The following is a 27,030-nucleotide window of genomic DNA, read 5'->3' on the forward strand; positions in this document are numbered from 1 at the left end:
ATAATAATCAAAATAAAATGAAAATAAAATGAAAATAAAATATAAATAAAATAATAAACAAAATAAAATAAATAGAAAATGAAAATAAAATAATAAATAAAAATTTAAATTAAGTAATTAGAAAATATATAATTAATTTTTTTACACTTGAGGCAAAATTTATTCCACAAAAAATATTTTCAAAAATTCGCAGTATATCTAAAGATATCAAATTGAGACAAAAAATGAATCAAAATGTTGCTTCGCAACACTTTTGATTCGTTTTTTGTCTCAATTTGATATCCTTAGAAAAACTGTGTTACTGACTTTATATTTAAAATAAAAAACGGAAATAAAAAATTGTAGATCATAATAAATTATTTATTACATAGTGCAATATTATTTATTTATTTTAATTTTATATTATTAAAATTTAAGTTTCTAATTTTTATTACTATCACAGATTTTTTAAGGCCATTAAATTGAGACAAAAAACGCTGCTTCGCAACAATTTTGATGCATTTTTTTTTTATCTCAATTTGATATTCTTTGAAAAACTGTGAATGAAAAATTTATAAAAGTGGTTTTAATGAAAAATAAATGAAAAATAAAATAACTTTTATTATTATTATCATTTTATTACTATTTTTATTATTTTATTTATTATTATTTTATAATTTTTATTGTTTTATTTATTATTTTATAATTTTTATTGTTTTATTTATTATTTTATAATTTTAATTATATTTTGCGTCAGGTGTGAAAAAAATTATAATAAATAATAATATTGCATACTAATTAAGAAATAATATTTTTGTTGGCATTGAAAAATAATTTTCGGGCAGAAAGAATTTTTGGAGAGAATTTGTAAAACCTAACCTTAAATTTGAAAATGTTTCGTTCATTTGAACGTTTAAAACTTTGGGGACAAATTTAATATTTAAAAACAATTTTTTATTAAATTAAATAGTACATACTGTTAAATTATTTTGTAGTGACATAAAATAATGAGGATAAAATTTTAATTCAAAGGCGAAATTAATTTTTCGTTGTTCTTGTCCCGAACTTTTCTTTTTCGGAACTTTGGGACAATTTTTTAAAATACGAAACTGAAAAACGGTTTTCTGTAATTTCCGGGTAGAATATAAATTCCGCATAAACTCTTCAAAGAATCGTATGAATTCAATGATGACGACGATGACATTTCACGGCAGTTAACTTGAGATTTTATATCATACGGAAGAAGAAGAAAATATTCCTATTTCTCCATCAATAAAGTGGGACTTTTTAAAATTCAGGGATAAAATGCCTAGAGTGATAAGATGCCTAGAGTAAAATACGATAAAATTTCCATATTTCCGTGTCAAGAGGGAAAGAGAGAGAGAATTTTGGTCTTGAAAGAAAGAGAGGGAGAGAGAGAGAGAGAGAGAAATTTTCTCTGCGCTGTTTCGAAGCGTTCTCCAGAACCATATTCTGCGTCCCACGCAGATTTGATAATATAACCTCTCTTTTCTCTCTTTTGTATAATATTCGCTTTGGAGGTGAAAAAAACAAAAACAAAAAAAGAAACTCACCGGGTGTCGTGGTCCATGTGTTCGCGTCCGTGGCACAGAAAACCGCGCCTAGGAAGCAAACAGCCGCCGTCGCGATCAGAAACCATCTTTCCTGGATCCTCATGATCCTACCGCATTATTTCTCATGCACAAACACCACCGCAAGCACTTTGCCGTGTCGTCGCACTCACACACCACGGGTCATAAAGTTCACTTTGAATAAAGAGACAACAACACTCGTCCTCGCGACCAGCGCGAATTATCGCGCCTAGCTCTCGTTGTTGTTGTTGCCCTGGCAACGCTCCTCCTCTGTTTTTTTTCACAGCTTTTCCAAGTTCTCAACTCTCCTTTTTGGTTCTTCTTTATTGTTTCTGTTTTTTGGTTCTTTCTGCTTTTTGGTTCTCCTTGATTCTGATTTTTAGTTCTTCTTGATTCTGGTTCTTAGTTGTGATTTTTTATTCTTGGTTCTGCTTCTTGATGATGCTTTTTCTGATTTTTGAATCTGGTTCTTGGTTCTGATTCTTGGTTTTGCTTTTTAGTTCTGCTTTTTTGCTTCTCCTTATGGATTCTGCTTTCTGCTTGTGCTTTTTAGTTCTGTTTTTAGATTCTGATTGTTGGTTCTCCTTCTTAATGCTGCTTTTTGATTCTGATTCTTGGTTCTCCTTCTAGATTCTGGTTTTTTAGTTCTGCTTTTTGGTTCTCCTTCTTGATTCTACTTTTTAGTTCCACTTTTCGGTTCTCCTTCTTCCAGATTTGAAAAAACAGTACCGCTCGAAACACTTTTTTCTTCTTCCTCCGAATTTTCGAAACTACGGTGAAACAAAACACTTCTCAGTTGTTTCCTGTTTCGAAAACAGAATTCAAAAATCTTTTCCTTCTCAAAAATGTATAGAGAACAAACACTCTTCTAAAAAATCAAACTCTTTTAAAAATAAGAGTTTGAGATAAATTTAGATTGAGAATTTAGATTGAGAGTACCTTCTTTTGGAAAGTAAAAAAAAGGTGGTCACTGTTGGAGCACAAGACACGAATATTGTCGTCACACACGAACTTATAGAGACACACATATACAGCACAGAGAGAACTGAGGAGAGAAAAAATTGGAGAGTTGTAAAAAATAGGAGTTGCGGAGAAAGTATGCGTTCCTGAAGGTTGAGGGGAGTTTTATTATATTTTACGTGGTGGTGGTGGTGATTGAGAGAGAGACCGAGTGCGGACCGTGCCGAGGCCCGAGGTAAAATGCGCCGGTGAGCGGGATTTCTGGCTTCTCTACCTCCTTTACTTTGCTGTTGCTGCTGTTGTTATTGCTGCTGCTGGTTGCTGCCTTTCATTCCTCCTCTCCTTCGACGGCGAACCGGGCCCAGGGAATTCTCTTATACACTCACCTTGCCGGGGCAGACTCCGCATCTACTGGGTGGTTAGAATGGACCGAATAACCGAGTCACTTACCTGCGGACTCACCTCTGAGATCCTGTAGTCTAGAGAGAGAAATAAATAGAAAGAGAGAGAAATAAATAGAAAGAGAGAGAAAAAAAAATAAAAGGAGAGAGAAAAAAAATAAAAAGAGAGGGAAAAAATAGAAAGAGCGAGAGAGAGAGTAAAAGACAGAAAAAGACACAAAGAGTGAGAGAGAAAGAGAAAGACAGAAAGAAGAAAAGAGAGAAGAACAGAAAGAAGAAGAAGAGAGAAAGAGAAAGACATAAAAAGCAAAAGAGAGAAAAACAGAAAGAGCGAGAGAGAAAGAGAAAGACAGAAAGAAGAAAAGAGAGAAGAACAGAAAAAGAGAGAGAAGAACAGAAAAGGAGAGAGAGGAACAGAAAGAGAGAGAGGGCCTTTGAAGAAATCCTGGGAAGCCTCAACTTTGTGGGTGGAACCATACATGATTATGCGAACATCAAATGTTGAATGCCGCATGTTTCTACGATTTTTCACTCGAGAAAACGGTCTCTGGAGGCGTCATTCATTCCGAAATTTACTTCTTATGTTACCTTTACGCTCTTGTACAATACAAGGCTATTCAAAAAATTAAAAAAAAAAAATTGAACTGACAGGCAAATGATACTACATGGAACTTTGCATTTCCGTTTAGTAAAGTATAGATTTTTGAATTCGAAAACAATTTTACGGGAATAGAATTTTCACAGATTGTAAATATGTATGTACATTCTCTAAAGTATTATGTTAAAAATTACTAATTTTGATAATAGCAAAAAGTCAGTCAATAATTGAAATAAAAAAAAGTTAAATAATAAAATAATAAAAAAAGTTAAAAGTAGCTAATTGTTATTATTAGTTAAATTTACTTTTAGGTTTGTGTAAAAATAACTGAAATTTTTTGTAACTAATTCAATTAGTGAAATTTGACATATTTTTGAATGTTATTTTTTTTTAGCAATTACACTGAGAAAAAAATTTTCTTAATTCAAAAATAAATAGACAACCACAAAAAAATTTTTGTGGCTTTGTATTTGGCTATATATTTTTGAATTAAAAATATTTTATTATTGAATTATACGTAATTTTCATTGGGGGAAAATTATTACACTGTGAGAAGAATTTTTTTTTTTTAATTTCAAAAATAAGTAGTCAACCAAAAAAAAAAATATGTTTCAATTAAACGTATTTTATAACTGAATTAAACATAATTTTTAATGAATTAAACTTATTAGATTGAGTCAAAATTATTATTTTTAATTCAAAGATAATTTTTAGTTGACTGTATAACAAAGATAATTATATTTGATTCAAATATATGTAGTTTTCTCAGTGTATGCAATGAATCAAAATTATTGGGTTTGATTTAAAAATATTATTATTATTCTTATTATTATTAAAATTTTTTGGAAAATAATTAAATTTTTATAAGAAAAATTCTAGTAAATTGTATTGAAAATAAATAAATAATTGAATTTTATCGAAAAATTTACATTAAAATTTTTAGAAATAATTGCATTTTTTGAGAAATTCATTTAAAATTGTGCCTATTATTAAAATTTTAAAATAATTTTAATTCTGAGATAAATTTTATTTTACTTAATAAAAATAATTTAATTGAAATGTAGAAACAATAATGTTATAAATAATTGAATTATTTAAAAAATTTAAATTTTTTATAACAAAAATTGAATTACTTAAAAAATTTAAATTTTTTTATAACAAAAATTGAATTATTCTCAAAATTTCTTGAAAGTGTTTTTGAAAATAGACGTAATTCAATTTTTTTGAGAAGTTTTATTAAAAAATTGGAAATAATTGAATTCTGACAAAGAATTTTATTTAAATTAAAAATTTTATTAAAAATAATTAAACTCCTGCGATGACTTTTATTCTTCATGAAAATATAATTGAATTTTTGAAAAATAATTCACTTGAAATTTATCAAGAATTTTGTCAAAATTTTTGAAAATAATTGAATTATTTTCAAGAAAATTATAATTTTCAACAAATATTGAATTTCTCGTAGAATTTCTTTAAACTTTTTGAAAATAATACAATTTCATTGAGAAATTTCATTAAAAAATTAGAAATAATTGAATTGAAATCCTGCAATGAGTTTCATTATTAGTAAAAGGAATTGAATTGAAAAATAATTGAATTGAAATTAATAATGAATTTTGCCAAAATTTTGAAAATAATTGAATTCTTTTCGAGAATTTTATTATAATTTTTTAAAAAAAATTGAATTTCTCAAAATTTATTTGAACATTTTTAAAAAAATTGAATTTTTTCCAGAATAAAAAAATTGAAAATAATTGAATTACATAATTAAAATTTTATGAAAATATTTGAATTCTATGGAAAAATTTAATTTAAATTGCAATTAAATAAGTTTAATTTTATAAATAATTTTTTCAATATTTTTGAAAACAAAACAATTTTTTAAAAAATTTTATTTTAATTTTCAGAAATAATTGAATTTCTCAGAAGAGTTTGCTTAAATTTTACGAAAAAAATTGAATTCGTAAGAAGTGGTTTATTATTTGTAAAAATAATTGATTTTTGAATTTTTTTAACAAAAATTTCATAATTGAATTTTATAGAAGAATTTTTTTCAATTTTTTAAAAATACTTGAATTCTTTTTGATAATTTTTAATTGAAAAATTGAATTCTTTGCAGGACATTAATTATAATTGTATTTTAAATAATTAAATTCTTATATAAAGAATTTAATCCAAATATTTTAAAATAATTTAATTCTTTTGAGAATTTTTATTAAAAAATTGAAAATAATTGAATTTTTGTGAAGAATTTTATTATTTATGAAAATAATTGAATTCTATACTTTTAAATATAAATATTCCTTTGCATTTATTTGAAATTATTCAATTTTACAAACATTTTTTAAAAATAATTGAAATCTTGAAGTATTTTATTTAAAATTCAGGGAAAAGTTACGTTTTTTCAAAATTTTAATTTTTGTTCTTCTGAAATATTTAAGTTTTTGAAAAAAGTAATTGATAAATTTCTAAATAATTGAAATTTTCTAATGTTTGCACGTAGGTATCACGGTAAATCGTTAGGTATTAAAATAACACCAAAAAGAATTAAAATAATCCAATTTAGTGTTATTTTAATCCATTTTGGTGTTATTTTAATACCTAACGATTTACCGTGATGTACTTTAAATAAATGAATAAGTAAATTATTAATAAATAAAATAATTAATAAATATTACCTAATAAAAGTAATAATTAATATTATTTATAAAAAATTATTTATAAAATAAATTTATAATTAAATATTATTGAATTAAAAAAAAATAATATAATAATTTTTAGAGTGAGTTATGGTATTGATTTAAGGAAAATATGTTATGTTTATTAATATAGATTTATTGATTCAGTATATTATAAATTAACGAAGACACATAGTTTGTCTAATCAATTTATTCACAAGACACATTTGTATACAGTGTTTTAAGAGCCAATATTTATACATATACACCTGGTTATATTTTTTTTTGTGTGGCGGGGGAAATCAATATACTTTCCACATTAATAATAACGCAATCAAAAAGACATTTCTATTTTCAAAGTTATATTATATTCCATCCACTAGTGAGAAAATTACTGATAAACTAATAAGATATGGTAAATTATTGTAGGGCTATATTGTAATCACATTGTATTCCTAAATATGTTTGTGTCCTAGTTAAATAATCAATAAGCTCGGTTATTATTTTAACACCATACTTAAGTGTGTGTATACTTTGAAATGGAAAGTTATTTTTAACACCTGATGACGCACTTTTCGAACCCCAACGTAATTTTCTTCAATTTTTGGAATAATTTTTTTTTTCTTTAAATAAAGAGAAAAAGTTACTTTTCGATTATTATTAGAAAATTATTATTTATTATTAATCAATCTTTTACGTCCGAGAAATAGTAATTATATTGAAGGAGAATTTATTATATTTTTCAAACGGATGGACAAATATTTTTTTTCCTAATAAAAAAAAAAAAATATACCAATTTTTTCGACGGTTTTAAGTTAAAAATTTCTGCTGGAAAATTTTTAATTTTTAATTCCCTAGTGAAATAAAATGAAGAGAGAATAATAAATAAAAAAAAATAAAGAAATAAAAACAGTAGCCGAGAATTATAAGAAGCAACTAACTCATTATTAGTAAAAAAAAAACTAATTGTTACAGTAGAAAAATAATTTTTAGTATTTATAAATAAATTATAAATAAAAAAAAATACTCTTTAGTAAAAAATAAAAAATTATTAGTAGAAAATAACTAATTATTAGCAGAAAATAATTTTTAGTATAAAAAATAATTATTAGTAGAACTAGAAAATAATTAATTAATAGAAAATTACTAATTATTAATAGAATTGACATAGAAAATATCTAATTGTTATAGTTAAACAATAAATATATTAACAATTAATTTATTATTTTTTAATTATAATGTAGAAAATGATTGAACATTAGTTATTTATTCTTAGTTATAATTTTTTTTTTGTATTCCAAAACATTGTCTTTACCAACAATGATTTTTAAATGCATCACATTAGTAGAAATTAAAGTGTAGGTTTGAAACATTTTTTGGGAGCAACTATAGATACGTAATCCATTAACAAAATTTTGTTTTGAATAACAAATTTTATGAATGAAATTTTTTGATGATTCACATATTTATATAAGAGTCACTCACATCTAATTTTAAAAAAAATACAAAGCTTCCTTTATGAGGAAGCAATAAAATAAAATCATCCTCGTCTTCAATACACAAAAAACGACCAAAAAAGAAACTGTATTTAGCAGAAAAAAAACAATAGATAACGAATGCTTTCACTTAACAGTTTTTTTTTTCTATTGTGCGTTCTAACTCCTCCTTATAAAAGTCATACCTCTATTATTAGCTGTTACATAATTGAAAGTGTAATGAACTCATATAATGCAATACTAATGTATAATCAATTATTTTCTATAATAATTATTTTTCCAATTATCATTTTGTTGTTTGCAAAAATTTATTTGTTTTATCGAAAATTGTAATAAAAAAAAATTGTAATTGACAAAGGATTATTTTCTTCAAGTAAATTTTAATTAACAATTCTTAACAATTTCAAATAATTTAATAATAAAAACTAATTTTCTTAAGAATAAATAATAATAGATAATAATTTTATAAATAGAAACGAAATTGTATTTCGAAGGAATTGGAAGGAATCTTTCTGATAATTTTATTTTGATTGGCAAATATGTTTAGACGATAGTTTATTACTCATGGGTATTGGTCATTCCGTTAAACTTGTTGGGGAATTTAAACGCCACTTGCATTACAATGACTTTTGAAAGTATTTGACATGTACCCACTTCTTTAAATGCACACCAATACTTTAAACGTAACTAGTTTTTATTATTTTTTTATTGAGCCTTATAATAGTTTTCACGTTTTTTTTCCTTTTCTCGAAAGGGGTGACGATGGGAATAAAATGTGTTTGCGATGAATGAATAACAAGAACCCAATGAATTTATCAAGGCCTCGAAAAGGAAATTATTTTTCGTCCACAAAAATGTTCAAAATCTATTCAAAATTTTAAATCAAAATCTATTCAAAATTTTAAATCAAAATCTGTTCAAAATTTTAAATCAAAATCTGTTCAAAATTTTAAATCAAAATCTATTTTCTAAATTTTAAATCAAAATCTGTTAAAAATTTGAAATCAAAATCTGTTCAAAATTTTAAATCAAAATCTATTCAAAATCTATTCGAAATTTTTAATAAAAATCTATTCAAAATTTTAAATTAAAATCTATTAACAAATAGTAAGAGGTCTAAGAAAGACAACTTGAGAACATTTTTAAAAAGACAACATTTCCTTATTCAACAATAAATTTTTGCTGCAGCATTTGATGGAAATAACAAGTTTGGTATACAATATAATATTATACTGTCATATTAACCATAATATTTATTATTTACCATCAATCAAACCCGCATATTACACTATTCGAATTATTTCACATGACTCGACATCAACTTTCTTTTCATTAATATATCATTACATTAATTAAATTTAAATTTGAAAAAACGATTAGAAAAGTTAGAAGCTTATTTTTTCTCTCAATCAAAGTTAAAAGTCAGGTGTAATATCGTTTACAATCTATATATACACAATATTCGATGATTCATGATTTATTTTTTAAAGAAGGATAAGTATCTTTTGACAATAGGTAAGGGTATTTTTTTCGGGCGCGTAAAAAAGGGCCAAATCTATTTTCTACAGCTTCCTAAAAACCCTCAACGATTCCAGGTAAACCCACTAATTCTCTCGTCTTTCGACACTTAAACGTATTTCATCTTGGAATTTCATTGCTGTTCCAAGATGATGTCATTCTGGACCATCCGGTTCGGTTATACCACTCACGGAATTTTAAGACTCATGATTTAAATTTAATGGCACTTCTCGCGGCAGTATTACCGAAAAGGATTATTGCGTTATTATAACATTTTTAATATACAGGCGGAAATTAATTATTATCTCATCACTACTTTTCATGGGAAATACCTACACTGAAAATCAAATTAATTTTATTCAAATAAACCGATTTTCAGTTTAAATAATCGATATCTATAGTCAAATAAATTTGAACCAATAATTTCAGTATTTAAAGTTTATTGAATTAATTTCATTAAAAACTATTTGATACAACGATACAAGTAAATAATTATTTATTTGAAAAACGTAAAAAAAATATCTTTGATTCAAATAAACGATTACTTGTCTATATTATCAAATAAATATTTACTTGAATCTAATATATTTTATTTAAATCAAATACATATTTACTTGAATCAAATATATTTTATTTAAATGAAATAAATACTTACTTGAATCAAATATATTTTATTTAAATTAAATAAATATTTCCTTGAATCAAATATATTTTATTTAAATCACATAAATATTTACTTGAATCAAATATATTTTATTTAAATCAAAAATTTCAATATTTGAAGCAAATTTGATTGATTTAAATAAAAATTATTTAATTCAAGTAAATATTTATTTAATAAACTGAAAAAAATTATCTTTGATTAAAATAAATTACATACGATTAGTTGTCTTTTATAAAATAAATATTTACTTGAATCGAATAATTTTTATTCAAGAATTCAATTATTTAAGTACAAAAATAAATAATTTATTAAATAATTGACTGTTTCTCAAAATTGAATACTTTCGACGAATTTCAATAAAATTTATAAAATCAATTAAAATTTTCGAAAAATTTATTTAAAATTATATAAAAAATAATTAAATCTCTGAGGAGAATTTTAATTCATATTTTCTAAGTAATTGAACTTTAGTGAAAAATTTTATTATTTTCTAAAAATAATTGAATTTCTGTGAAAATTTTTATTATGTGAGAAAATAATTGAATTCTTGATAAAAATGTTATAGAAAAAAGTTAAATAATTGAATTTCAGTGAAAAATTTCATTATTTGTGAAAATAATTGAATTCTTGCCACGAATTTTATTAAATTTTTTTAAATAATTGAATTCTTGGGAACAACTACATAACATTTGTCACTGGAATTCAATTATTTAGAAAATTTAAATAAAATATTCTTCTCACGAAATCAATTATTTAAAAAAATTTAATAAAATTCTTCGCAAGAATTCAATTATTATCACAAATAATAGGTAAAATTTTTCACAGGAATTCAATTCTTTTTACAAAAAATAAAATTTTTTGCGGGAATTCAATTATTTAGAAAATTCAAAAAAAAATTCTTCGCAAGATTTAAATTATTTTCACAAATAATAAAATTTTCAGTGAAATTCAATTATTTAAAAAAATTTAATAAAATTCTTTCCAAGAATTTGGACCAATAATAAAATTCATTATAAGAATTCAATTATTTTGATAAATAATTAAATTAATACGGAAATTAAATTATTTATTAAAATTCTGCTTAAACATTAAATTATAAAATTTTTTACTGGAATGCAATTCTATATATTATTTACAAAATTAAAATAAAATAATTCTTCTCAAGAATTTAATTATTGTGACAAATAATAAAATTCTTACAGGATTTCAATTATTCAAAAAAAATTTTAATAATATTTTTCGCCGAATTCAATTATTTTTGAAAAAATTTAATAAAATTCTTCGCCAGAATTAAATTATTTACAAAATTTAAAAAACGTTCTTCGTATAAATTCAATTATTTACAAAATTTAAAAAAATGTTCTTCGTATAAATTCAATTATTTTTATAAATATCAAAATTCTTTTCCAGAGATTCAATTATTTAAATTAAATAATTCTGTTTGCGAATTCATTATTATTTTCATAAATAATAAAACTCATACAATTTAAAATGAATTTCTCCAAGAATGTAATTATTCTTAAATATTTTATTAAAATTCGTCGAAAGTGTTCATTTTTATAAAATCTTTAATTATTCAATAAATTATTTATTTTTAAATAAATGAATTTTGAATTTTAATTCCAATTTTGTTGAAAGTAGTTAAATTTTTTTAGTATATATTTAATTATCAACTATATTAATTATTAAAAATAATTTATTTATTTATTTAGTTAGAATAAGTTCCTTGGGCTACATAGCTCTTATTTAGAGAAGAATTTAAGTTAAAAACTCAAAATAATAATTAAATATTGAGTAAGTTATTCAAATATTTCAATTTTTAGAAATAATACTGAATTTTGAAAAGGTTTAAAATTAAAATTTTTGAAATTCTTAAATTCATACTTTTAGTAATTAACAATTCTGTAAAACTACTTTTTTTGAAAATTTTTAATTCGAATTATTTAAACATTCTTTGAAGTTTTATTTTCTAATTTATTTCATTACAGAATTTCTCAATAATTAAATTTTTCATAAAATTGAATAATTGTAAACTAATGGATATGAAAATTCGTATAGAAATTCGCCAAAGGATTAGAACATTTTTTTGAATACCTATAATAATTTTTAGAGTGAATCAGAATATTTTTTAGAGTCAGGAAAAAAGTCAAAATTTTGTCTGCAAATCAGGCAAATGTCAGGGAAAGACAAAATGAATTTTTTGTGGCAATCCTTCAGTATTATAGTATATACTTTTTATCTGTTATCTATTTATTGAACTAAAAGGCCAATTAGTTTTCTAATTTCCATTATACAACACACACGAGTGGAAAGTATTTAAAGTGACAGGGGAAAAAGAATTATATGACAAAATCAGATGGAAATGTAGGTACTAAACGAGAAATGCAAAAGGAAAACTGAGAAATTTTTCGTTTAATATTAATTTGGTCACGTCAAGTACGTCAGCAGTAAAATCGCTTTTACATTATATATATATATATGTAGTATTATATATGAACGACGAGAGAACTTAGCTGATCCTCTCGCTTTTCTCCTTAAAGATTTCTTGGAGTCAAACATTAGACAAGGACGGTCACCGGATTCTATACCGGGTGCCTCTCTTCAAAAACTCAAGCGACACTAATTGACAATTAGGGAAAAAAATTGAAAACCATTTTACTTTCATTCATAGTGGAAAATTCTTCAAATGTCACGCTCCATTGGAATATTATCTAATATTTTTTCCCTTTTTTCCGAATTTTATCTCTTTTTTTCTCTCTTTCTCTCTCTTTCTCTATTTCTCTCTTTTCTCCTTCTTTTTCTTTTTTTTAAGGTCCATCTGCAATATTTTATTATCACTCTTTTCAAAGAGAATAAAAATTAAAAAAAAATAAAATAAAAACTTTTTTTTTGTACAAAAGAGTTTGTAACGAAAAAAGTGACTTCCTCGAGTATTTTTTTAAAAATTTTTTAAAAGGATTCTCCTTTCCTCGTTCTGGAAACTTTTTGAGGTTTCAAAAAAGTAGGTATATAGAAATCCAGCTGGTAAATAACGATAGATCGCTACGCGGGTCTAACTGAAATCTTGAAAGGAATCCCCCGACAGGTGTGCAACTGCAGGTATCTTTCGGTTCGAAATTAAATCAAGGACACTTTTTTTCCACTCCTAAAAAAATAATTGCGAAATTCTTAAATATTCTCTTTCAAAAGAGGCAAATCACATGAAAAATTCTATATGATTTTCGGGGAAAACAGAAAAAGAATATTTTATAGTTTTCTTCAGGGTTTTTTTTGATAGGTACACGGAAAAGACTTCGTAACAGTTTTTCTAAGGATATCAAATTGAGACAAGTAGCAAATAATAAATTTTATTATTGAATGTAAATTTTTTGTTTTGAATATAAATTCAAATACTTTTTTTTTGTCTCAATCTAACATCCTTAGAAAAACTGTGATGATTTTATTTTAATACCTATATTTTTTTGAAAATGAATATTTTGAAGAATTTAATTATTTTCACAACAAAGAAAATTATCTACGGAAACGGAATTATTTAGAAAATTTAAATAAACTTCTCCCCGAAAGTTTAATTATTTTAACAAATAAAAAATACTTCTCAAAAATTCCGTTATTTTAAATTTACAAATAAAACTTATCGGAAAGAATTCAATTATATTTAAAACAATTTTAATAATTAAAAAAAAATGTTTGATAAAATTTTGAGAAAACATTTAATTATATTTAAAAATAAAAATTTTACAAGAATTCAATTATTTAAAATAAAATTCGAATAGAATTTTTCGCAAAAAAATTATTTAAAATATTTTTATGTAGTACTATGCAAAAATTCAATTATTTTTACAAATAATAAAATTATCCACGGAAACTCAATTATTTAGAAAATTTAAATAAACTTTTTCCCAAAAACCTAATTATTTTAAATAAATAAAAAATACTTCTCAAAAATTCCATTATTTAAAATTTTCAAATAAAAATTCTCAAAAGAATTGAATTATTTAAAACAATTTCAATAATTAAAAAAAAATGTTTGATAAAATTTTAAGCAAACATTTAATTAATTAAAACAATAAAAATTTCACAAGAATTCAATTATTTAAAATAGAATTTGAATAAAATTTTTCTCAAAAATATTATTTTAATTATTTTTATAAAATACTTTGCAAAAATTCAATTATTTTTGCAAATAATAAAATTTTTCACGGAAACTCAATTATTTAGCAAAATATAAATAAACTTAACAATAATTAAATTATTTTAACAAATAAAAAAATTCTTCTCAAAATTTCCATTATTTAAAATTTCCAAATAAAAATTCTCGAAAGAATTCAATTATTTAAAAAAATTTCAATAATTAAAAAAAATGTTTGATAAAATTTTGCGCAAACATTTAATTAATTTTTAAAATAATACAAATTTCACAGGAATTCAATTATTTAAAATATAGAATTTGAATAAAATTTTTTGCAAAAAAATTATTTAAAATATTTTTATAAAATACTTTCTGAGAATTCAATTATTTTTAAAAAATAATAACATTTTTACAGGGTTTCAATTATTTGAAAAAATTGTAATTCAATTATTTTGATAAAAATACAAAATACAAAATACTTCTCACAAATTAAATTATTTTTAATTTCCAAATAAAACTTCCCGACAGACTTAAATTATTTGAAAAAATTTCAAGTAAATTCTTTTGTGTAATTCAATTATTATGATAAATTTTAATTATTCTTCCTTAGAATTTAATTATTTTCAAAAGTTTTAATAAATTATTCTTAAAAGAAATTTAATTTTTTTATGAATATAATAATAAAATTTTTGTCACGAAATTAATTATATTCGGAAAATTTTCAAGAATACTTCTGAAATTATTTTATTATTATTACGAAAAATTGAAATTAAATTCTTCGAAAAGTTCTGTTATTTTCAAAAATTTGGATAAAATTCTTTATTAAGATTTTATTAATTTAATTGCAAGTTTAATAAACATTTCTGTATATAATTCAATTATTTCTCGAAAATTTTAATAAAATTCTTCCTCAGAATTCAATTATTTTGAATTTTTGAATAAAATTTCCCAAAGGAATTGAATTATTTACAAAATGGTTCGAAAATTTCTAAAAAAAATTTAATAAAATTCGTTAAAACAATTCAATTACTTAAAATTTTGTTAATAAAATTCTTTATAAGAATTCAATTTTAAGAAATATTCAATTTAAATTATTTACTTTTGTATTTAAATAATTTCCCGTAGAACTTTCTAATAAAAAATTATTTGAAAGTGAATTTTAGTTAAAATTTCAGGAAATAATTGAATTTTTTAAGGACTTATTGTATGGATTTTTGGAATTAATTTTTGAATTTTTTTTGGTCTCAATTTGAAAGTATAGAAAAATATGTTATTTTTTTTTTATTTGCGTGTTGTGAGTATGATTATTTTTTAAATATAGGAAATAATTTTTAAAAATTACTAATTTAAAATTATTTTAAAATTTTGTTTCACATAAAAAATATTATAAATGCATTTCATAATTTCCTGCTTTCTTTAAATACAAACAGTCGTTTCAAAAATTATGGAATAAATTAATTTCCAATTTCTTCGAAAAATCTCATTTGGATGAGGTTTTGGAAGTAGACACGTAAAGTATGTATAATATTGGTGAAAGTGTGTCGAAGATCCGCATATGATGTGTATATACGCAAGTGATCATATATGTGCATGTACTTAAATATTACAAACGTCAAAAAAAAAAAATTTTTTTTTTCTCATTTCTAATGAAACATGCCAACGATGAATATTATTATAATTTTCATCATTTAATATATGGATCTAAATCGAAAATTTTCAAGACAATATACAATGGTGTTGATTTTACAATATGTGGTTTATATGAATAAGAACATTTTCATGTAGGAGGTACAATTGATCATTGTTGCTGGTAGAATTTCATAAAGTGAAATCAATAATTCGAAAGCAAGACTTAGTATCTTAAATAATATATATGTTAATTAAATTAAAGTTTTATTGCGGTGTAAAAATTTAAATTATTTACAAGTTTTCGTAATTTTATTGTAATTCGATTTTTGTTGGCTATTATTGAAATTGGAATACTGAATGAAGAATTATTCACTCAGTATTCCAATAAATAAATAATACAAAATATTAATAATAATAAATAAAAATAAATAAAAATTAATAATTAATAATAATAAATAGTAATAAATAATACCATAAATAATAATAATAAATAGTAATAAGTAACTAATAATAATAAATAATTAATAATAAATAATTATTAATAATAAATATTATTAAATAATAATAAGGTAATGAATTAATGGATGAGATTGAAATTAGAGTAAAAAATCACTAACATTTTTGGAGTTGAAAAATTTTGTAGGTCTCTTTTTATCAACTTTTGATGGTTTTTCCAAACTACACGTGGGAATGACGGGTTGCTTTCCATCAGGCGATTGAATCTTATAGGAAAATTTCAATATGAAAACTGCGAAAAAACATTCGGAATACGTCGATTATTAATAGACTTTTTATTATTACAAATAGTTTACGAATAGTTTACAAAAATTTTATGAATAGTTTACAAATAGTTTACAAACAGTTTACAAATAGTTTGAAAAAAGTTTACAAATTTAATAAAATATTAAAATTTTCAATATCAAGATCTGTATAAAAATCGCAAAATATCTGAATAAAAAAAATGATTAAAAAAATTAAATAAAAAAAAACAATTATAATAAATATTGCATCTGTTACTTAAAAAATATTCTGGCTCTTTAAGACAAAATTATTTCTTTTGTCAGGTACATTTTTTTTTTAGTATAAAAAGATTAAAGGTGGGAAATTAATTTTTTGACAGATACATTTTTTTATAGTATAAAAAGATTAAATTAATTTTTTAATTAATTTTTTGTTGCAGGTACATTTTTTTGTATAAAAAGATGAGGATGGGAAATTAATAAATTATGGATCAATTGCAATATCGGAGCAGGTTCGGAATGTCTCTTGATTTCCACAGCCCAATTGCCCTCTTCCATTTGGACAGACTCCCCAATTGTTGCCTGCCCGATAATGCCATCGCAGGACACATCGTTCGCAGGTGAGATTTTCCGGAAGATAGGCTTTTATTTTTATTAGTCCGACAAGTCTCGCTGGTACCGTGTACCTATCCTTGTTGTTCATCAGAGTTATTGGGTATTTTTTGAAGCAAGCTTCTGTTTCGATGTCGTCAGCATTTTTTAGTGGGCAAATTGCAAATTTAAAGTAACCTATGTGATTGGCAGTGATTTGAACTGTTAAATCGATTTTTTCTCCCGCTTTGTACCTGAAATTTATTTAATTATTTTTTATTATAATTTAAATAATAAGCACCGAAAAAAAAGAAAATCTCAAAGTGAAAAGAAAATTCTGCTTAACAATTATTTTTACATTATATTTTCAATATACAAAAAATAAAATAAAAAAAGATCAAATTTATTATTTAGAGCTTTTTTTTATATTTCTGACACTAAAAGTTAATTTTTTTTCTTTTTAAAAAATTTCCACTACTTTCAATTCGCTAATAGATGAAATAAAAAAATTATTATTCTCGAAAAATCTTTAATGAAATTCTTAGAAACAATTCAAAAAATTTTAATAAAATTCTTTCGCAGGAATTCAATTATTTTCACAAATAATAAAAATTTTCACTAGAATTCAATTATTCAAAAAATTTTCATAACATTCTTAGCAAGAATTCAACTTTTTTTACAAATAATAACAATTTTTATAAAAATTCAATTATTTTATAAAATTTATTAAAATTTTTCGAAAAATGCAATTATTCTAAAAAATTTCATTAAAATTCTTCAAAAGAATTCAATTATTTTGACGAATCATAAAATTTTTAACAATAATTCAATTATTTTCACAAATAATAAAAATTTTCACTAGAATTCAATTATTCAAAAATGTTTCATAACATTGTTAGCAAGAAATTAATTATTTTCACAACTAATAAAACTTTTCACAGGGATTCAATTATTGAAAAAAAATTAATAAAATTCTTCGAAAAATACAATTATTCTTAAAAATTTCATTAAAATTCTTCAAAAGAATTCAATTATTTTCACAAATCATAAAATTTTTAACGATAATTAATTTATTTAAAAAAAAAATTAATAAAATTCTTCGTCAGAATTCAATTGTTTCATAAATATTATAAAATACTTTCCACAAATTCAAGTTACAAGAATTTAATTATTTTCAGAAGTAATAAAACTCACGGCTGATTTTCAATTATTTAAAATGCAACTTGTTTTTAAAAATCCAATTAATATACAAATTTTAATTAATTTCTTTGTTATAATTCAATTATTTCCCAAACTTTGAATAAAATTCTTAGGAAAAATTTAATTATTGTCTTGAATAATAAAATTTTAGTCACAAATTCAATTATATTCGGAAAATTTAAGAAAATTCTTCTGAAAGATTAAATTATTATTATTTTCAAAAATTGAAATAAAATTCTTTAAAAAATTCAATTATTTTCAAAAATATTAACAACTTTCTTTTATAAATAAGATTTTTATTAATTTAATTGAAATTTTAATACAATTTTGCGATGAAATTCAATTATCTCCTATAATTACAATTTACTTCAATTCTTCTTGAGGATTAAATTATTTTCTAAAATTTTTAGTAAAATTCTTCGTCAAAATTCAATTATTTTGAATTGTTAAAATAAAATTTCCCATAAGAATTGAATTATTTACAAAAAGTTTTAAAAACTTCGAAACATTTTTTTTTATTTTCATAAAATTCTTAGAATCAATGCAAAACATTTGAATAACATTTTTTAAAACTATTTAATTATTTTCAATAAAATTTTCCAAAAGTGTTTAATTATTTATAGAAAAAATAAAATTCTGAGCAATTATTCAATTACTTTCATAAATAGTAAAATTCATCGCAGAATTTCAAATATTTTTAATATACAATTTTAAAATAAATTCTTTGAAAATGTAATTATTCTTAAGAATTTTATTAAAATTCGTCGACAGAATTCAATTATTAAAAAATTTGTCGATAAAATTCTTTATAAGAATTCAATTCCAAGAAATATTCAGTTATTCCATTACTTTTTTCGATTTAAATAATTGAATTCAATTCTAAGAATAATTTAATTGTTCAGTTAATTATTTATTCTTGTATATAAATAATTGAATTCTCGTTTGAATTTTCTAATAAGAATGGTTTTTTTTAAATGAATTTCAGTTAAAATTTTAGAATTGAATATTGTAAACGTTATAGTGTAATTTTTTAAAGAAATAATTGAATTTTGAAAAGATTTCAAATTAAAATCTTTTAAAATTTTAATTGTTGTAAAACTGTAATAATATTTAAATTTTTTACTGGGAAAAATTATTTATTTCTTATTTTTCTAAAAAAAATGATTAAAAATTAATTTTCGTGTACAAAACGTGTGAATTTGTAAATATTCTTGTCACTTCTCTTATCGATTCTTGTCGCACAATCAGTTTAATAATTGCTGTAATTTAAATTTAATTTTTCCCAATTAATTTGAACATTTTTTCCAAATTTTAATTTTAAGTAGATGTTCAATTATTTGCAAAAGTAATTTTCAAAAAAAAATTGTATCAGACTGCGTCTAGTTTATTATGTACTGTATTATAGAGTGTTGTTAATTTTCACATCTAAGTGTTATATAGAAATTGAATTCAGACCTGTGTTCTACTTCTAGTTTCGATAAACTGTGGCATTTTATCGCATGTTTATGTTAATGAATACATATACACAACATATTGTTCTTTCCCGTGATTGTAATACTGAACAAGGAGAATAGAAAATGTTTCTTTTCCCAAAAAAAGTAAGAATAGAAAATTTTTCTTTTTCCAAAAAAAAGTAAGAAAAGGGAAATAAGAAAAAAAAAATTTTTTTTTGCTGATAATATATTATCATACCTTTGAACGATGACGCCTTTTCCATAATGACCATTATTTTCGTTAGGCCTCGGCTGCTTTGTTGCATAATTGTCGCCGCAAACTCCACATTTTCCCTTATTCGCCGCATATTGAACCTTCGATAAATAAAAATTTTGCGAATTATTTAAATTTTAGTAAAATTTACTAATTCGAATGCAAAAACTCATTCACTAATTCAGATTAGTAAACATTTTTAATTTTTTACTAGTAATTCAAATTTACAGAGTAGTTTATGAATAGAAGCGGATTTTATGGTAGAAATTAAATTATTATTATTAGTTAATGAAAATATTAATTAGTTAAATTATTAATTAACCGAATAGTATAGTTTGAATAGTTCAGCTTATTTTAAACATTTATTAAAATATTATTAACTCGAATAGTTTAGTTTGAATAGTTGAACTAATTTAAAATTTAAAACATTTATTAAATTTTTAAACAATCGAATATACTTTGAATATAGTTTGAATATAATTTAAAATTTAACTCCATTTTCAGTATTAAGTAGCAATTAAGAAGAAATAAAGTTTCAAAAAAAGAAAACGTACATTAAATCCTCCACAATAATTAGCATTATCATCATAATTAATTGGGGTACGAAATCCCTTTCTCCAGGCACTCGCTCTGTTCACCGGTTGCATTAACATTCCATGGCCCCTAATCTCCGAAAAGTAAAACAATATCAATACCAATACTCCTGAGAATATTGACACTTTCATTATTTCTCAATGATTCACTTTGCTTATTAAAAAAAAGAAATCAATTTTTGTATTTACTGATTAATTATTTATAAATCGAGACACGAGGTTTCATGCACAGACCGAATAACAAATCCCTTAATTGTCGTGGACATTTCTATTTAAACTGAAGCACAATTTTGATAAGAAACTATTATCAACTGATTCACTTTTTCTTATCAGTATAATATTGCTTTTATGATGAAACTTAGAAAATACTTCTTAGATGGCGGATAATATTTTATTGAGCAAAAAAATTAAAAAAAAGAAAGAAAAAAAAGTGAAACAAAGTAAAAAGGCCTACTTTCCTATCAGTTAATGTGTGTGCGCGGCTAGATGATGTTTCTTTCAGGAAAGATATAATTATATCCAAACAGGTAGATTAGGGAACAACTCGTAAACAATGTATTTTCATCTGCATTCGAGCATTTCATTTTTTATCTGTAATCAATTTTTTATTTTCATAATTAGATTTTGTTTTAGACTCTATTGTGAATTTTGAAAGTTGACTTGAAATTTCATAAGAAATTTTCTACATTATTGTCTCTTTTTGATTTTTTCAGACCAAAATATTAATCCTATGCTTCGGAAATCACCTAAGTTGTAGCTGGGATGTTGCTTAACAACATCCTGATGATTTGAATATTTTATTTTAAGTTGAACATCTAGAAGGATTGCAAAATTTTGGGGTCGAGTATTATAATATGTGGAAATTGATGTTTATTTTTTTTACTTCTACTATTGAAAGTTGTTTATAATACTAATGTCAGAGCAGTTCTTGAATGTTTCTTGAGGTCCACAGCCAAGTTTACCTAAACCATCGGCGCAGGTGCCCCAATTATTTCCCGCGATGTATTCCCATCGTAAAACACAATGGTCGCAAGAAATTCCTTTTGGAAGAATAATATCTGTTTCAAAGAATCCGACATTGTCTGTGGGCAGTGCATATTTATATGAGCCGTCGACTAATGGCAGAGGATATTTCTCGAAGCATTCTTCCTCCTCCATTTCCATAGAATTGTTCAAGGGACATAATTGAAATTGAAAGTGGCCCTTATGGTTGGCTGTAATTTCGACTTTTACATGAATTGTGTCCCCTGAATTGTACCTGAAAAAATCCAAAACTTTATCGGCATTTCCATTTTTAAAAATAGTTTTAATAAAATTCTGCCTAAGAAATCAATTATATTTTTGAAAATATGAAAATTATTCTCAGTGATTCAATTTTAATCAAATTCTATGTAGGAATTTAAATATTTTTATAAATAACAAAATTCTTTCAAAAAATTTTATTACTTTTGAAAATAATTTAATTTCTGAAGAAATTAAATTATTTTCAAAAGTAATAAAATTTTTCACCAGAATTAAATTATTTACAAAAATTATAATAAAATTCTTTAGAAAATTCAATTGTTCTCAAACATTCTTCGAAAATCAATAGTTTTTAAAACAAATCTTATTTGACTCTGAATTTAATGTGCCGAAATTTTTTGTCGAATAAATAAAAGTAACAAATGCTTACTTTGGAACAATGATTCCAGAACCATAAGTTCCTCTATTTTCGTTATTTCGAGGTCGTGGATCTTCATAATTATCGCCACAAACTCCACTCTGCCATTCAGCAGACAAACGGATTTTTTTTTAAAATCATTAAAAATTTTTTTTTTCAAATTTTTAATATTTCTGTCATCGGAAAATCACCTGATTCTTAGTAGGGACTGAGCCTTACACAATCCTGAAGGATAGAATATTTTATTTCAACTTTTAAATATTTTTAGCCCCATCCGCCATTCAGCAGACAAACGGATTTTTTTTTAAAAATCATTAAAAACTTATTTTTTCAAATTTTTATTATTTCTGTCATCGGAAAATCACCTGATTCTTAGTAGGGACTGAGCCTTACACAATCCTAAAGGATAGAATATTTTATTTCAACTTTTAAATATTTTTAGCCCCATCCGCCATTCAGCAGACAAACGGATTTTTTTTAAAAATTATTAAAAATTTATTTTTTCCAATTTTTATTATTTCTGTCATCGGAAAATCACCTGATTCTTAGTAGGGACTGAGCCTTACACAATCCTGAAGGATAGAATATTTTATTTCAACTTTTAAATATTTTTAGCCCCATCCGCCATTCAGCAGACAAACAGATTTTTTTAAAAATCATTAAAAATTTATTTTTTCAAATTTTTATTATTTCTGTCATTGGAAAATCACCTGATTCTTAGTAGGGACTGAGCCTTACACAATCCTGAAGGATAGAATATTTTATTTCAACTTTTAAATATTTTTAGCCCCATCCGCCATTCAGCAGACAAACGGATTTTTTTTTTAAAATCATTAAAAATTTATTTTTTCAAATTTTTATTATTTCTGTCATTGGAAAATCACCTGATTCTTAGTAGGGACTGAGCCTTACACAATCCTGAAGGATAGAATATTTTATTTCAACTTTTAAATATTTTTAGCCCCATCCGCCATTCAGCAGACAAACGGATTTTTTTTTAAAAATTATTAAAAATTTATTTTTTCCAATTTTTATTATTTCTGTCATCGGAAAATCACCTGATTCTTAGTAGGGACTGAGCCTTACACAATCCTGAAGGATAGAATATTTTATTTCAACTTTTACATATTTTTAGCCCCATCCGCACATTCAGCAGACAAACGGATTTTTCTAAAAATCATTAAAAATTTATTTTTTCAAATTTTTATTATTTCTGTCATTGGAAAATCACCTGATTCTTAGTAGGGACTGAGCCTTACACAATCCTGAAGGATAGAATATTTTATTTCAACTTTTAAATATTTTTAGCCCCATCCGCCATTCAGCAGACAAACGGATTTTTTTTTAAAAATAATTAAAAATTTATTTTTTCAAATTTTTATTATTTCTGTCATCGGAAAATCACCTGATTCTTAGTAGGGACTGAGCCTTACACAATCCTGAAGGATAGAATATTTTATTTCAACTTTTAAATATTTTAGCCCCATCCGCCATTCAGCAGACAAACGGATTTTTTTTTAAAAATTATTAAAAATTTATTTTTTCCAATTTTTATTATCTCTGTCATCGGAAAATCACCTGATTCTTAGTAGGGACTGAGCCTTACACAATCCTGAAGGATAGAATATTTTATTTCAACTTTTACATATTTTTAGCCCCATCCGCACATTCAGCAGACAAACGGATTTTTCTAAAAATCATTAAAAATTTATTTTTTCAAATTTTTATTATTTCTGTCATTGGAAAATCACCTGATTCTTAGTAGGGACTGAGCCTTACACAATCCTAAAGGATAGAATATTTTATTTCAACTTTTAAATATTTTTAGCCCCATCCGCCATTCAGCAGACAAACGGATTTTTTTAAAAATCATTAAAAATTTATTTTTTCAAATTTTTATTATTTCTGTCATTGGAAAATCACCTGATTCTTAGTAGGGACTGAGCCTTACACAATCCTGAAGGATAGAATATTTTATTTCAACTTTTAAATATTTTTAGCCCCATCCGCCATTCAGCAGACAAACGGATTTTTTTTTAAAAATTATTAAAAATTTATTTTTTCCAATTTTTATTATTTCTGTCATCGGAAAATCACCTGATTCTTAGTAGGGACTGAGCCTTACACAATCCTGAAGGATAGAATATTTTATTTCAACTTTTACATATTTTTAGCCCCATCCGCCATTCAGCAGACAAACGGATTTTTTTTTAAAAATCATTAAAAACTTATTTTTTCAAATTTTTATTATTTCTGTCATCGGAAAATACCTGATGCTTAGTAGGGACTGAGCCTTACACAATCCTAAAGGATAGAATATTTTATTTCAACTTTTAAATATTTTAGCCCCATCCGCCATTCAGCAGACAAACGGATTTTTTTTAAAAATCATTAAAAATTTATTTTTTCAAATTTTTATTATTTCTGTCATCGGAAAATCACCTGATGCTTAGTAGGGACTGAGCCTTACACAATCCTGAAGGATAGAATATTTTATTTCAACTTTTAAATATTTTTAGCCCCATCCGCACATTCAGCAGACAAACGGATTTTTCTAAAAATCATTAAAAATTTATTTTTTCAAATTTTTATTATTTCTGTCATCGGAAAATCACCTGATTCTTAGTAGGGACTGAGCCTTACACAATCCTAAAGGATAGAATATTTTATTTTACCTTTTAAATATTTTTAGCCCCATCCGCCATTCAGCAGACAAACGGATTTTTTTTTAAAAATCATTAAAAATTTATTTTTTCAAATTTTTATTATTTCTGTCATCGGAAAATCACCTGATTCTTAGTAGGGACTGAGCCTTACACAATCCTGAAGGATAGAATATTTTATTTCAACTTTAATAGCCCCATTCAGAGACACATATTTTAGCCCCATCCGCACATTCAGCAGACAACGGATTTTTCTAAAAATCATTAAAAATTTATTTTTTCAAATTTTTATTATTTCTGTCATTGGAAAATCACCTGATTCTTAGTAGGGACTGAGCCTTACACAATCCTAAAGGATAAATATTTTATTTCAACTTTTAAATATTTTTAGCCCCATCCGCCATTCAGCAGACAAACGGATTTTTTTAAAAATCATTAAAAATTTATTTTTTCAAATTTTTATTATTTCTGTCATCGGAAAATCACCTGATTCTTAGTAGGGACTGAGCCTTACACAATCCTGAAGGATAGAATATTTTATTTCAACTTTTAAATATTTTTAGCCCCATCCGCCATTCAGCAGACAAACGGATTTTTTTTTAAAAATTATTAAAAATTTATTTTTTCCAATTTTTATTATTTCTGTCATCGGAAAATCACCTGATTCTTAGTAGGGACTGAGCCTTACACAATCCTGAAGGATAGAATATTTTATTTCAACTTTTACATATTTTTAGCCCCATCCGCCATTCAGCAGACAAACGGATTTTTTTTTAAAAATCATTAAAAACTTATTTTTTCAAATTTTTATTATTTCTGTCATCGGAAAATTACCTGATGCTTAGTAGGGACTGAGCCTTACACAATCCTGAAGGATAGAATATTTTATTTCAACTTTTAAATATTTTTAGCCCCATCCGCCATTCAGCAGACAAACGGATTTTTTTTTAAAAATCATTAAAAATTTATTTTTTCAAATTTTTATTATTTCTGTCATCGGAAAATCACCTGATGCTTAGTAGGGACTGAGCCTTACACAATCCTGAAGGATAGAATATTTTATTTCAACTTTTAAATATTTTTAGCCCCATCCGCACATTCAGCAGACAAACGGATTTTTCTAAAAATCATTAAAAATTTATTTTTTCAAATTTTTATTATTTCTGTCATCGGAAAATCACCTGATTCTTAGTAGGGACTGAGCCTTACACAATCCTAAAGGATAGAATATTTTATTTTACCTTTTAAATATTTTTAGCCCCATCCGCTATTCAGCAGACAAACGGATTTTTTTTTAAAAATCATTAAAAACTTATTTTTTCAAATTTTTATTATTTCTGTCATCGGAAAATTACCTGATGCTTAGTAGGGACTGAGCCTTACACAATCCTGAAGGATAGAATATTTTATTTCAACTTTTAAATATTTTTAGCCCCATCCGCCATTCAGCAGACAAACAGATTTTTATTTAAAAATCATTAAAAATTTATTTTTTCAAATTTTTATTATGTCTGTCATCGGAAAATCATCTGATTCTTAGTAGGGACTGAGCCTTACACAATCCTGAAAGATAGAATATTTTATTTCAACTTTTAAATATTTTTAGCCCCATCCGCCATTCAGCAGACAAACGGATTTTTTTTTAAAAATCATTAAAAATTTATTTTTTCAAATTTTTATTATTTCTGTCATCGGAAAATCACCTGATTCTTAGTAGGGACTGAGCCTTACACAATCCTGAAGGATAGAATATTTTATTTCAACTTTTAAATATTTTTAGCCCCATCCGCCATTCAGCAGACAAACGGATTTTTTTTAAAAATCATTAAAAATTATTTTTTTCAAATTTTTATTATTTCTGTCATCGGAAAATTCACCTGATTCTTAGTAGGGACTGAGCCTTACACAATCCTGAAGGATAGAATATTTTATTTCAACTTTTAAATATTTTTAGCCCCATCCGCCATTCAGCAGACAAACGGATTTTTTTTTAAAAATCATTAAAAACTTATTTTTTCAAATTTTTATTATTTCTGTCATCGGAAAATCACCTGATTCTTAGTAGGGACTGAGCCTTACACAATCCTGAAGGATAGAATATTTTATTTCAACTTTTAAATATTTTTAGCCCCATCCGCCATTCAGCAGACAAACGGATTTTTTTAAAAATCATTAAAAATTTATTTTTTCAAATTTTTATTATTTCTGTCATGGGAAAATCACCTGATTCTT

At 23.9% G+C, this 27,030-nt stretch overlaps 3 protein-coding genes across 4 annotated transcripts in view; all 3 read right to left on the bottom strand.

Annotated features, from left to right (window-relative positions):
- The window catches only part of LOC122504736 (putative epidermal cell surface receptor), a 59,456-nt gene extending 56,529 nt beyond the window's left edge, over positions 1 to 2,927 (bottom strand). The window contains exon 1 of one of the 2 annotated variants that reach the window (XM_043615956.1): positions 1,554 to 2,927. In XM_043615956.1, the coding sequence (XP_043471891.1) occupies positions 1,554 to 1,656 (103 nt within the window). In that variant the 5' untranslated portion in view covers positions 1,657 to 2,927. The remainder of the gene's footprint in view (positions 1 to 1,553) is intronic. The other variant, XM_043615955.1, reaches the window with a different exon arrangement.
- A 13,820-nt stretch (positions 2,928 to 16,747) lies between these two features.
- Positions 16,748 to 20,737, bottom strand: LOC122504725. Its single transcript, XM_043615944.1, has 3 exons — positions 20,437 to 20,737; positions 19,868 to 19,983; positions 16,748 to 17,229 (listed from the first exon to the last, which is right to left on the bottom strand). The coding sequence occupies exons 1-3, from the start codon at positions 20,605 to 20,607 to the stop codon at positions 16,869 to 16,871; spliced, it is 648 nt and encodes a 215-aa protein (XP_043471879.1). The 5' UTR covers positions 20,608 to 20,737; the 3' UTR covers positions 16,748 to 16,868.
- A 140-nt stretch (positions 20,738 to 20,877) lies between these two features.
- LOC122504726 lies at positions 20,878 to 21,733 on the bottom strand (the record flags this gene model as incomplete). Its single annotated transcript, XM_043615945.1, is given in 1 exon segment — positions 20,878 to 21,733. A coding segment is annotated over 1 exon segment (370 nt), but the record flags the coding sequence as incomplete, so codon positions are not given.
- Positions 21,734 to 27,030: the final 5,297 nt, after the last annotated feature.

The sequence above is a fragment of the Leptopilina heterotoma genome, unplaced genomic scaffold (assembly GCF_015476425.1).
Source record: "Leptopilina heterotoma isolate Lh14 unplaced genomic scaffold, ASM1547642v1 Lhet_312, whole genome shotgun sequence".
Taxonomy (NCBI): Eukaryota; Metazoa; Arthropoda; class Insecta; order Hymenoptera; family Figitidae; genus Leptopilina; species Leptopilina heterotoma.

Excerpts from the sequence above, each read along its gene's own strand:
- LOC122504725 (XM_043615944.1), bottom strand. The coding sequence starts at position 20,607 with ATGAAAGTGTCAATATTCTCAGGAGTATTGGTATTGATATTGTTTTAC. Across the intron at positions 19,984-20,436 it reads ATTATTGTGGAGGATTTAAT|GTTCAATATGCGGCGAATAA; the intron begins GTACGTTTTCTT and ends TATTTATCGAAG. Across the intron at positions 17,230-19,867 it reads AAAGGCGTCATCGTTCAAAG|GTACAAAGCGGGAGAAAAAA; the intron begins GTATGATAATAT and ends AATAAATTTCAG.